The following is an 11,534-nucleotide window of genomic DNA, read 5'->3' on the forward strand; positions in this document are numbered from 1 at the left end:
GATTATTCTGTAATCATCATAGTTCATTAAAAAACAGAAAGTTTAAAACGGGATACCTTCAACTAAATGGAAGGAAAAAATGTTTACTACATTCAACAACTTTATTAATTTAAATCAGCCTAATCGACTTTCATATGGTAGGAAACCGGTGAAACTACTTTTGCAATTATATAACCTCACAAAATAATCCAAATATATATTATTAACTAAGAGTTTTAACAATAAATTGTGAAATTTCTTTAACCCTTAAAATATAAATACTAACCCTAAGAAACCTTTTAAAAGTAGTGCAGTATTATATAATTTTGAAGATCATATTGGCGCTTAAATTATAAGCTACAGTTCTGAATCTGTTAGATTTGAATATAATTACATTTTTTTACGTTAGAATTTGACATGCATCTAAATTCAAATGGTTAAGTTATAGGTTACAATAACTTTAAAACTATTGTTTATAATTATAATTTCTAACATTAAAATATATACGTTTCTTAAACATATTACACAGATCTGTCTGCACAAAGAGTGTAATCAATTACATTTTTCATAAGACAATAGTGTTAAGTTTATTGTATTTTTTACATTACATTTGTTTAATCAGCCCCACAAGGTTTTTCTAATAATACATTTCTATTTAAACTATATAATGGTGAAATTAAAATGGTTAAAGTAGAAAATAATAAATATTAAGTTATTTCTATTGCAGTTATTTGACCCATTGGTTTCCAGTGCTTTTCCCGTTTTTGGTATTCAAAAGCATATCTTTAAATGTATTTCTTAAATTTCTTTTCATAAGTATGTATATGCAAGGACATCGTTAACACAGAAATTTTTAAATTTGTTTTATATATTTGAATATTGTTTTGATTGTTGCTAGAGTAGCAAGAAATCTGTAATTTTATCCTGTTTTTACAGAAAATATAGTTTTTTTTATGAATTCAACAGATAAAAGTTAACTTTATTAGCTAATGATCTACTAACGCTTTGTTTATTTGAAGTGTATATTGTAAATAACTTAAGAGCCATTATTAAGTTTAGAATTATTTGACTATATGTATTTTAGTGTATATTTCAAGCAGAATGAATTCAGTTGATCATTACTGTTATAAAATCTCAATTATTTTATGGCCCAGAAAGACGTATCAAAATATAGTGTCATGTTTGTAGTGTATCCGGGTTATTTAAAAAAATTTGTATTGATGAAATGTTCAATACCTATATTTTTATGAAAGTTATGGATTCAATGTTATAAAAAAGATACATCCTATGACATATAACAAATTTAGTCAAAACCGATTTCATATCTACATAGTTATTCTTAGATAAACACATCACATTACTGGTATTCTATTATCTACATTTTAAACTAAGACATGGGCATAAAGGCATCATGAATCTGTTTTCTCTAATGGACTCTTGATGGCATGATCTGGATGTTCCCGAATAAACTTTTTGTATGGTGGATCTAGCCCAAAGAGTTCACTCTCTCTATCAATATCCTCAATGAACTCCTTCCCAAAGCATCTTTGTCCTGTAATGGGGTCAATAATGTTTCCAAGTTCATAAACAATTTTCTCTACCTTATGTTTGACTTTCAGACTAATTGGTTCAGATAATTCCTGAAAGAAATAAAATAAAAAGTACCTGTAGGATTAAACTATATACTCATGAAAACTTAACATGATTAATTAGTCATGTTACTTGTCCAAAGTAACTTTAATGAAATGATGCAAAATGAAAATTACCAACAGTTGTTAACACTTGGAAGATACTACTGGACTGCATCTGTCTTAGGATGGTTTTTATGACATTTCAAGTTGCTAAGGCAGATCTTCACTTGATATATGTCTGCATTAGCAGCTCAAAATATCATCCAAAACTTCCTAGACAGATGCAGTCCATTCACAAGGTCTATCAAATATACTCTCCTCTGCCTAAACCTTATGTTAGGCAAGAGTTATTAACATACTAATCTGGCACCAGCTTTAAAAGACAAACATGTTATTTTACTAAACTATTTTTGACTGTAGCTTAACATTATTGTGTGGTAAATCAACCAAAAATCATTCTGGATGTTCTATAGATCATTGGACTGTACTAAAGTATATTATTAGGTGTATTAGTTTATTCCAGTACCTACAAATATAAGCTGTACATGTACAGTCCCACAAAATACAAACACAATAAAAAAATACACTTGCTAATGAAACAAGAGCACAAGAAAAAACAAATAAACAGATACAACAGTCTACAGCAAATATAAGAAAATAAACTACAACAGTGGATTTGCAGAAGTTAGTACTGTGTGTTTTAAGTGCATCATGAACTGGTGCTGTATATACTTGTACATGTATAGCTGGGTGGATTGGGGACAAAAAATGGCCTGGGAAAATTATTTTTATACCAGCTTCTATGAGATCAAGGGAGAGGGATAACTGAAAAAAAAACCGAGCTGGTACTGCTCTTAATGCTAGATGTACTATAATATGTACTAGTACTCTTCTTGAAGTTCCCAAATGAAACAAAAATACATTGGCAATTACAATCCAACATATATATTAGTAAAGCATAGACCTGGATGAACATAAAATTACATGAACTGAAATTTCACATCAAAATTTAAAAAAAAGTGTAATTATCTATTTATTGCTCATTCACACTATAAGCTGTTAATGGGAACTAGAGAAACCAATTAAGCTTGATTTAGATAAAATTTGATTTTTCTTGCAATTATTTTTTAATGGACTGCTAGCCAACCAGGAATTTTCCCAGTGTTCCAGCAACCAAATCTGCCCTTGTATGTATATAACTAATATTCAATACATACTGAAAAAAATAAGTACATTGTTTGTGACGTATACCAGCATATATTTTACAAATAGTGTCTAAATTTTATACAATCGGGATGAATAGATATACCTGGATAGATTGATGTGCAACATTCAATAATTCAAATAAACACAATATGTAGGTTCTAGAAGTGTTATGCAGAGTATTGAAATTAAAATGGACAGTGAAGAAAAACAACCCAAGTGAAAAAATAAAGCAATAATTTTATTCACAATGATGTTTATGTCGTTACGTTTGCACAAGACAACAATCAAAGAAAGAAAAATGTAATGCCATACTTTCAAGTCAGGCTACAGCCCAGTACAGTATCCCACATCCTCAACTTAAGTACATCAATGACCATTTCAAATAATACATATATCATACATACAAGGGATAAAAACTTCAATTTATATGAACTTTTACAAGTGTCTTTGTCACCCCTTGAGCTGGGCTTGACTCACACCAGGGAGTAGATAATGGTTTAAACTGGTATAAGCTTCTGTGTGATAACTGTTGTCATTCATAATGTTCATCTATGCAAAATGTTTAGTACAATGTTATGACCTTTCTACATTCAGTTAAAATGGATTCTATTAACTATGTGCAGATGACTTAAATGGAAATTTAAAATGAATATATCTTCCTATAGACATGTTCAAACTGGTTACTGAAGGGTGAAGTTAACAGTTATTTCAACTGTGTCTACCACATCCTCACCCATACATGTTTTGTTGCTAATTTAACAGACTGGTAAAACAAAGAGTACTCTTTTAAGTTTTTGTTCATTTTACCTTCATAAATACAATTTACAATGTTATAGGCAACAAATATTTTTGAAATAAAGTATCTTACTTTTACCACAAAGATCCTTTCTTATCTTACAATATTCTTTAACAATTACTGTAGTTATCGAAATGTTCAAATCACAATGATCAACATCAGTCCAACAAAAAAGAATCTGATCAATACTCTTTAAAGATCTTTTCTCCAAAGATTAATGTTATTACTATCAGAATTATTAATGTGATCCCTCCAAACATTTTCATACAAACATATATGAAGACTTTATTTTATTGTAAGAATGAAAAACAAGTTATCTTGCTAATTAGATAATAGAACAGAAAGATAATCATCACTATAAACCCCAAAATACTTGAATAGAGGTTTACTAAAAAACTAATATCGTGATGACTGAAGGAGCTGTTCCTATTCTCAAACCACAGAAAACCAAACATCAAAAATCATCTTCAAGTAATTTATTTACAACCACACAATAAAATCCTCAGAGAGTAAAGAAATAATAGCATGTACCAAATCTTCATTCAAATTAATCCACAATTAACATGAGATATAATTCTGTCAGAGAACAACCTTGGCTCTAGGTTTCAAAAGTCTGTAATATTAAAGCCACCATTATTCCCCTTTACAGTTCAGAAATAAGAAAAGACATTCAATAGATGGTCTGACTAAAATTCTAACAGTTTTAATAACATGATTCATATCACTTATTTTCATTCAAATCAAGAACATTCAATAATGTACTATGAAATTCTTTTCATTTTACATCATATGAAAGACAGTTAACTGTAGAGCTCTCTTCTAGAAACGCATAAAGAAAACCAGTAGTAAACCAGAAATAACAGTTTACCCTATTTAAAATTTTTTTTATCAAGGTGCTGACAGTCATCCTATGTTTGTCTCATGCTATGGTAGTGCCACACTCTGCAAAATAACATCCTTTATCTTATGTCATAACAGGGAGAGCTTTTCACACCATAACTCTAATAAACTTCTGTATCATAATAATTATATATATGTATCATATGCAAAATTCATTTTATGCTTTTCACATGTGCTGATATATGATAAACCTATTTTAACAATTAGTAGTGGAAAAGTTTATGGGTAGACACAAGTTAGCACTGACCCTTCAAACTGTGCAAGTTTACATGTTGAGGAAACACTGTTAAACACTTTTTCTAACCTTCAAGTTGAGCATAAAACAAAAGTATGATGTTACAATCTCTGAAAGTACACTTACAGTCATATACATAATTAATGCACATGTTCTTTGTGAACATCCTCATAGCCTGAATTAAAAACTTTGCAAAATTTCAGCAGCATTAATGAGCTATGGGCAATAATTTCAATTAATGCCTTTGTTATTGGCAACTAGAATCATAACAAGACAATTATTAAAGATTTTTGAATTTTAAAACATTCAAGCTATAGAAGAGTGTAATATCAACAAGTGTGCTTAATTTCATGCTGATATTGGCGAGGTTATGCTAATAAATTGGTGATCCCAGTGAAAACTGAGTTTTGAGAAAATAGCCATTAAGACAAAAATGAGTTATTTATGTAGAAAAGAAGTTAAGATTTCAATTTAGGTTAAATTTGACAAATGTGATTTTTGAAATATTGGGGTGCTCTTTAAAAGTTAGTGCTACCTTAATGTAATAGATTGTCACTGCATTATTTTCTTAAATTGCAATGAAGATTATTGCTACACGTTGCTTTAACTTACTCTGATCAGGACATAATCACCTGGCTTACATTTTTCTTCTGGATCATAAGCATAAAAATCACTTCTTTCTTTGAAATGCTGTAAGAAAAAGCACCACCACATTTATGAAAAATATTAAATTACTACACATCTTAAACATTATCATAATCTAAGTAAAACAAATACTTTCATGAGAAAATTTACTTAAGATATAATAGACTTTAAATATGTGATATTTCCATTATTATGGTGTAACGTGACTCTTATTTTTGATCCCAATAAAATAAACTGACTGGACTAAAAATAAGAAAACTGATTTCATTTCACTTACTAAGGCTAGTTTAATAATTATTTTTTAGTGTTAATTGAAAAAAAAACTGACTGGAAATTACCTATTACTAAACATCTTTGGTCAAATGCTGCATAAAAAAGTAGATTTCTAATTTAGAGTACATGTCACAGTATATCCGTAAACAATAAGTTCCCCAGGCAATATGTTCATCACATTAGTGAATAACAAAGAGAAAGTAATATGGAACAACAGATCCATGATGTTGTCTGTCCATGTAATTACTTTGCAGGATGTGGATGGATCTTCACCAAAATTGGTATGGGGGTTCATTTGGTACAAATTTGCAGTTTTGCATTTTGTGGTTTTTATGGGCTTTTTTTTACCACTGTTGATGGATCTTCACTAAATTTGGCATGAAGGTTTGTTGGGTTCATGGGGAAATACATGGAAACTTGTGGTTTCACATTTTGTGTTTTGTAGTTTTTATGGGCACTTTTGCATTTTTTTTACAATTACATATAAGGGAAGCAACTTTTCATGTACTAAGATGACCTTTCATTAATCATGAATTTACAAAACTTCCATCCATGGGACAGGTACTCCAGCTAGTATAAGTTGCTATGACCTTAGGTATTACTAAATACAAGCAATATTACATTAAATAACTCCTAATATTTAAGTCTCTATTCCAAACTCATCATTTCTTAACTCAGACTTTGAATGAGCAGATTTTCCAAGCTACGAACAATACTCAAAACCAGAATAAAGTTGTCTCTATTTTCTTATATGCTTCATAAAAACAAGCCCAAGTATTAATGTTTAATATTTTTAAAATCACACCATTCTACAGAAAATTCAGTATAATGTAATTATTTTAAACATGCAAATCAGCCAGTCACATCACAATCACAGTCAATATTAAGTTGTCATGGAACTGCATGTATCTGAAATAAATTTGAAATTACTTGGCATTTCATAGATAATGTGATGCCACAAAAAAATGACTGCTTATGGGATGGATATGTAACAGTCTTTTCCAATGCAAAATTCTGTTCATACACTCAGAGCATAAAACTGTCTTCAGATCAGGGACTAAAAATTTCCAAAATGGGAATATCCCTTGTACTTAATAGCATTTGGAAAAAATTAATACGTAGCAACTTGGGTCGCCAGTGTTATCCAGAAAAAATATTTCAAAAAGTCATACCCTGCCAGTGGTAATTTAAGTGGGTTGTCTTGTAACAGATGAGAAACAACAAACTCAAAGGTCAGTGGCAAAAGCCATCCACAGGCAACAGTACTCAATATGATCAAGAAGAATCTCCATCTGGAAATCAACACAATACATGTGTATACAATTTACTTACACAACATATCCATGAAAAGAAGATCAACTGTAAAAAACTGTATGAATGGTACCTAACTGGAGAAAAATAGCAGTACTTGGTGACATTTGACTAAGTGTTTGTGTACCTTGATAACTGTAATAAGTCTCATGCCATTTTATACTGGTCAAGGTAGGTAAAAATATTCGAAAGTAGCATACGATATGTCAAGGATCATTATCATCACTGAATATTGAACAAGGAGAAAGTGATCAGGAGAGTGAACACAACTGTCAAGGTGAACTCTTCTTACTGTCAGATCAATATTCTGGCTTTGTACAGAAATGAGGAAAATGATGGGTTCACCAAGATAAGGCATCCAGCGATACCTACCATTCAACTATCACATACATCAGGTGGCTGAAGAATGAAATGGGTATTCATGCTTTTCCATGTGAAGACATAAGTATTTCTTATCACTTTTGTACTACACTAGACTGATGAAGCTTCTTTTAGAATGTTACATATAGATTTTGGTTCTTTTATTATAGAAAATATATTGAAATGCTGGAAAAGTTATAGAGAGTTGAGTATGGTATATTAAAATTATTTTGGAGTCTCACTATGTAGTAACTTTCCATATCCTCACATCTGGTCATGCTCTATCTGTTGATCATGTATCTTGACAATAATCCTGTAGCGTAGTTCCATTGCAAACAGCTCTATTGTAAGGCTGTCATGTCTAGAGCACACCACTCCTTCGTGGTTGCTTTCCATAATTTATCAAGTGTACAAGGACAACAGTTTTGTTGCACCTATTTCAATAGTGGTTGCATAGAAATCTATAGACACTGGGCCAGTGAATTGACAGGGCAACACAAGATGTTTTGGAATGAAGTTCAGTTTCTGAAGAAAGCTGTAAACATCTTGTGTCAGTGTTGACAAACATTTATGTATACATATGTCTTTGCATACTACCTTAACAAAAAAAAACAGTCTGTTATATTTGAGGTAAAGATCAGCATACTTTATTGTCTAATATTCTTTTAAGGGTCAAAATTTGAGTAAAAAAGATCCCAGGACTCTATTTATTCTTTTCACCAAAGTTAAAAACTACTGAAAGTTTCAAGCTTCTATCAAAAAAGTATATTTCTCTGTTTTTCAGTACAATATGTAGGTTTTCCTTACTCTAAATAGTGTTGTAGGTGTTAAAAAAATATTTAATTTAAAATTTTTGGCAAATGGGATTCAGGAAATGAGTATTCAAATGGCAGTCAATGAGGCACTAAACAGGTGATACTTAAATTCCACATTCATCCATATTTACTCTTGACTACCACTGCCTAAACACTTCTCTTTTTCCTTCTCAATACTTAAAAATATTTTCCAAAGTACTTACTCATTCACCTAGTTTCCAAGTATTTTTAAATTAAAAATCCATCTCAAGCAATAATTTAACTTACTAATCCTTTAGTTTTCAACATGGGAATATTATGTACTCACATTTTAGTTTGCCTCATGACATAAGTGTAATATTTCATAACTGCATGTTTTACAATCAGTTACAAGAATTCTAATTCACTTACACTCTGTAAAATGTTCTGTGGATGATAAAACTAAAAGTTAGGTACAAAATGTACCCATGTTGGCCATATACATCTGTTGAATATCTTGGTAATAAGACAGTTAACAGAAATAGGGAAGAAAGCTATTAAAACTGGACTCTAAGTGACTCCAACAGTTGCAGTCTTTCAGTAAGAACAATTCTCATTTTTTCTACATATAAACTTCTTCAACAACACTTTGTCAGAAGAATTATGAATTTCAACATTTCTATGATGACTTTACCCAAAAGCTAAAATAAAGAAGATCAGCCAAGTTACTACTACATAAACATTTTAACAAAACAAAAACTCTAACAAGTTTAGATAAGCAAGGACACCTTTCCAAAGCCTTACAAAGAATCATTTATTAAAAGCCAGCTTAGTTGTTCTCATAAACTATATCAACAGATTACAATACTTTACTAACAACAAAAATCAAATATGTCTATTATTTCCTAAAGCCTTCCACAACTTCCGTTTTAACTAGCACCACATCAGGAGTTTTTCCAATCAACAGGAATTTCTCCACTATTCAGTGGCTTTTGAAAGCTATTTGTTGATGATCCACAGCTCTTTACTTTAAAAAATTTCAGAATTTTATTACTTTCCCACCTAAAGTACAAGTACATTGAATGAATGGTATTCTAACCTTCAAATATTAAAAACATGAGAAAAACTATTTAACTCATTTACAATGTTGAAGAGTTCCTACATACACATACCTGGCCAAAGCCATATGTAATACAGCAGTTCAAATAAAATACAGTATGTTATGTACATACAAGTGGTCTATATAATATGACAACAGTAGTTATCACAATAGTGGTGCACATTAATAGATGACAGCAGCTATATACACCTCAGCATTTTTATGTAAATTGATAAAAGTAAAGTATTTAATCCACAACTATCCCCATTTTGTTACACTAAGTGGAATTACAAAAAAAATGGAAATGGAAAATGTGTGATTTCTCCTTATTAGTGTAACCTACCAAAAACTCTGGAAATGGTTGTGCAAAAATTTGAAGACTTTGATTTGATTTGAATCTTGCACAAAGTTACATGAGAGGTATCTGTGCTAGTTGTATCTAATTTAGCATTGAAAGACTAGAGGAATATATCTAGTCATTACCATCCACTCTTGTGCTATTCTTTTAACAACAAATAATGGAATTGACATTATAACACCCGTACAGCTGAAAGGGCAAGCATGTTTGGTGGGGCATGAAATCAAACCCGTGACCGCAGATTGCAAGTAGAGCACCTAAACTACCTGGTATGCCAGGCCAAAAATTTGGAAACATAACCTTATTAAACAAATTTTTAGATTTTTGCCTATGAAGATTTCTCCTAAATAACATTGGGTAATAACGACGCAGGTAAAAAAAAAGAAAAGAATAATGTCATTAGCAATATCAATAATAATAGTATAAAGTGGAAAAAATGTCAAATTGAAATAGCACGTGTAATAATATCTCATAAAAAATTGTAACAGCAATGCAGAGTAGGGTAAAAAAATAAATATTTTTAAACTTTTACTTTTAGGCCTACATAAAAATCATAAACTCAATTTGTTTTTGTACTTTTTTCACTTGAATTATTAATAATATTAATACAGCATACTGGTGTAAATACCTTAAGTATACGCAGATTTAGTTCCATGCGCATTACGCTAATCTTGGCCGTTTTTCTCATATTAGAATTCACACACTGTCCGAACATCAACATTGTCCTACTTACAGTAGTTGCCATGTTTTCATTAAGCGCCCTCTAAAATATTTCTCTCAATATAAAATGGCTTTTGAAAATCAACAAAATTGACGAAAAAATTATCTTTGTTTGTTTGTTTGTTTGTATTTTAAAAAGCTAGACAGTGGGCTATCTGGGCTGTGCCCACCATCAGTATCGAAACCTGGTTTTTAGCACTTGGATAGTGGGAGTTGACTTTTAAATGTAATGAAGCAGCAGACATTTAATTTAATGAAATTGATCTTTTCTTGCTAAATATATTACTTAAAGTTGAATAATGTTTATGAATACTAAACTTATGTATATATATATATATATACATATATTTTGCAAACTTAGCTATTTTATTAAGCCTGATTAGTCAAAGTATGTCCATATTGGTATGACTGTACATCACAACACACCCTTATTAGATTTATTGTGATACTGACTTCTTATATAGTGTATTTCTGATTCTTGAGTAATATACACTGAGTGGTCACAAGTAAATAGAAACCTAATTTTTCGTCATTTAACTGATCTATGCTAACTAATTTGTGTTCACAGAGCACTATATAAATGAAAATTGTCCGCACACTAATTATCTTGTGCTACAACATGCCTAGAACTCAAGATTCTCTCGAATTGTCAGATTTTGATAGAGGAATGATAGTTGGTCAAGCAGATGGTAAAATAAGTCAGCGGCAAATTTCGCAGAATTTGGGAATCCCGCTTTCGACAATCAACAGAATCATCGTGCAGTTCAGGAAACACGGCAAGGAAACAACTGAGCAGCGTCCGGGTTGTCCTGGTCCATCGGAGAGGACAAAAAGGTCTGTCAAGAGGAGCATCGAAATTGATCCCAGATTAACGACTGCAGAAGTGACCAAAGTTGGTGGGATGAGCCCGAAATCTGTTCAACGGATTCTCCACAGATTGGGTTATTGTTGCAGAGCAGCTAGACGGAAGACCTTATTAAGACCTGCCAACATAGTCAGACGAAAGAAGTGGGCAAGTGATATGATGACCAAGCCTCTGGACTTTTGGAAGATCGTATTGTTCTCAGACGAATCAAGATTCGCTCAATTTTCGGACAGTTGAAGGATATGGGTCTGGAGAATGCCTCACCGAGAGTTTTGGCTCAACATATTGCAGCCAACTATGAAGCATGATGGTTTTAACGTGATGGTTTGGGGAACTGTTTGGGTTGGTGGGAGATCGAGCTTAGTGGAGTGTGTTGGCAACAT

At 31.3% G+C, this 11,534-nt stretch overlaps 1 protein-coding gene across 1 annotated transcript; it reads right to left on the bottom strand.

Annotated features, from left to right (window-relative positions):
- Positions 1-362: 362 nt before the first annotated feature.
- Positions 363-10,325, bottom strand: LOC106465883 (28S ribosomal protein S17, mitochondrial-like). Its single transcript, XM_013926123.2, has 3 exons — positions 10,195-10,325; positions 5,360-5,437; positions 363-1,619 (listed from the first exon to the last, which is right to left on the bottom strand). Exons 1-3 carry the CDS (start codon positions 10,309-10,311, stop codon positions 1,389-1,391), a joined length of 426 nt encoding a protein of 141 aa, XP_013781577.1. The 5' UTR covers positions 10,312-10,325; the 3' UTR covers positions 363-1,388.
- Positions 10,326-11,534: the final 1,209 nt, after the last annotated feature.

The sequence above is a fragment of the Limulus polyphemus genome, unplaced genomic scaffold (genome assembly GCF_000517525.1).
Source record: "Limulus polyphemus unplaced genomic scaffold, Limulus_polyphemus-2.1.2 Scaffold2085, whole genome shotgun sequence".
NCBI classification, from domain to species: domain Eukaryota; kingdom Metazoa; phylum Arthropoda; class Merostomata; order Xiphosura; family Limulidae; genus Limulus; species Limulus polyphemus.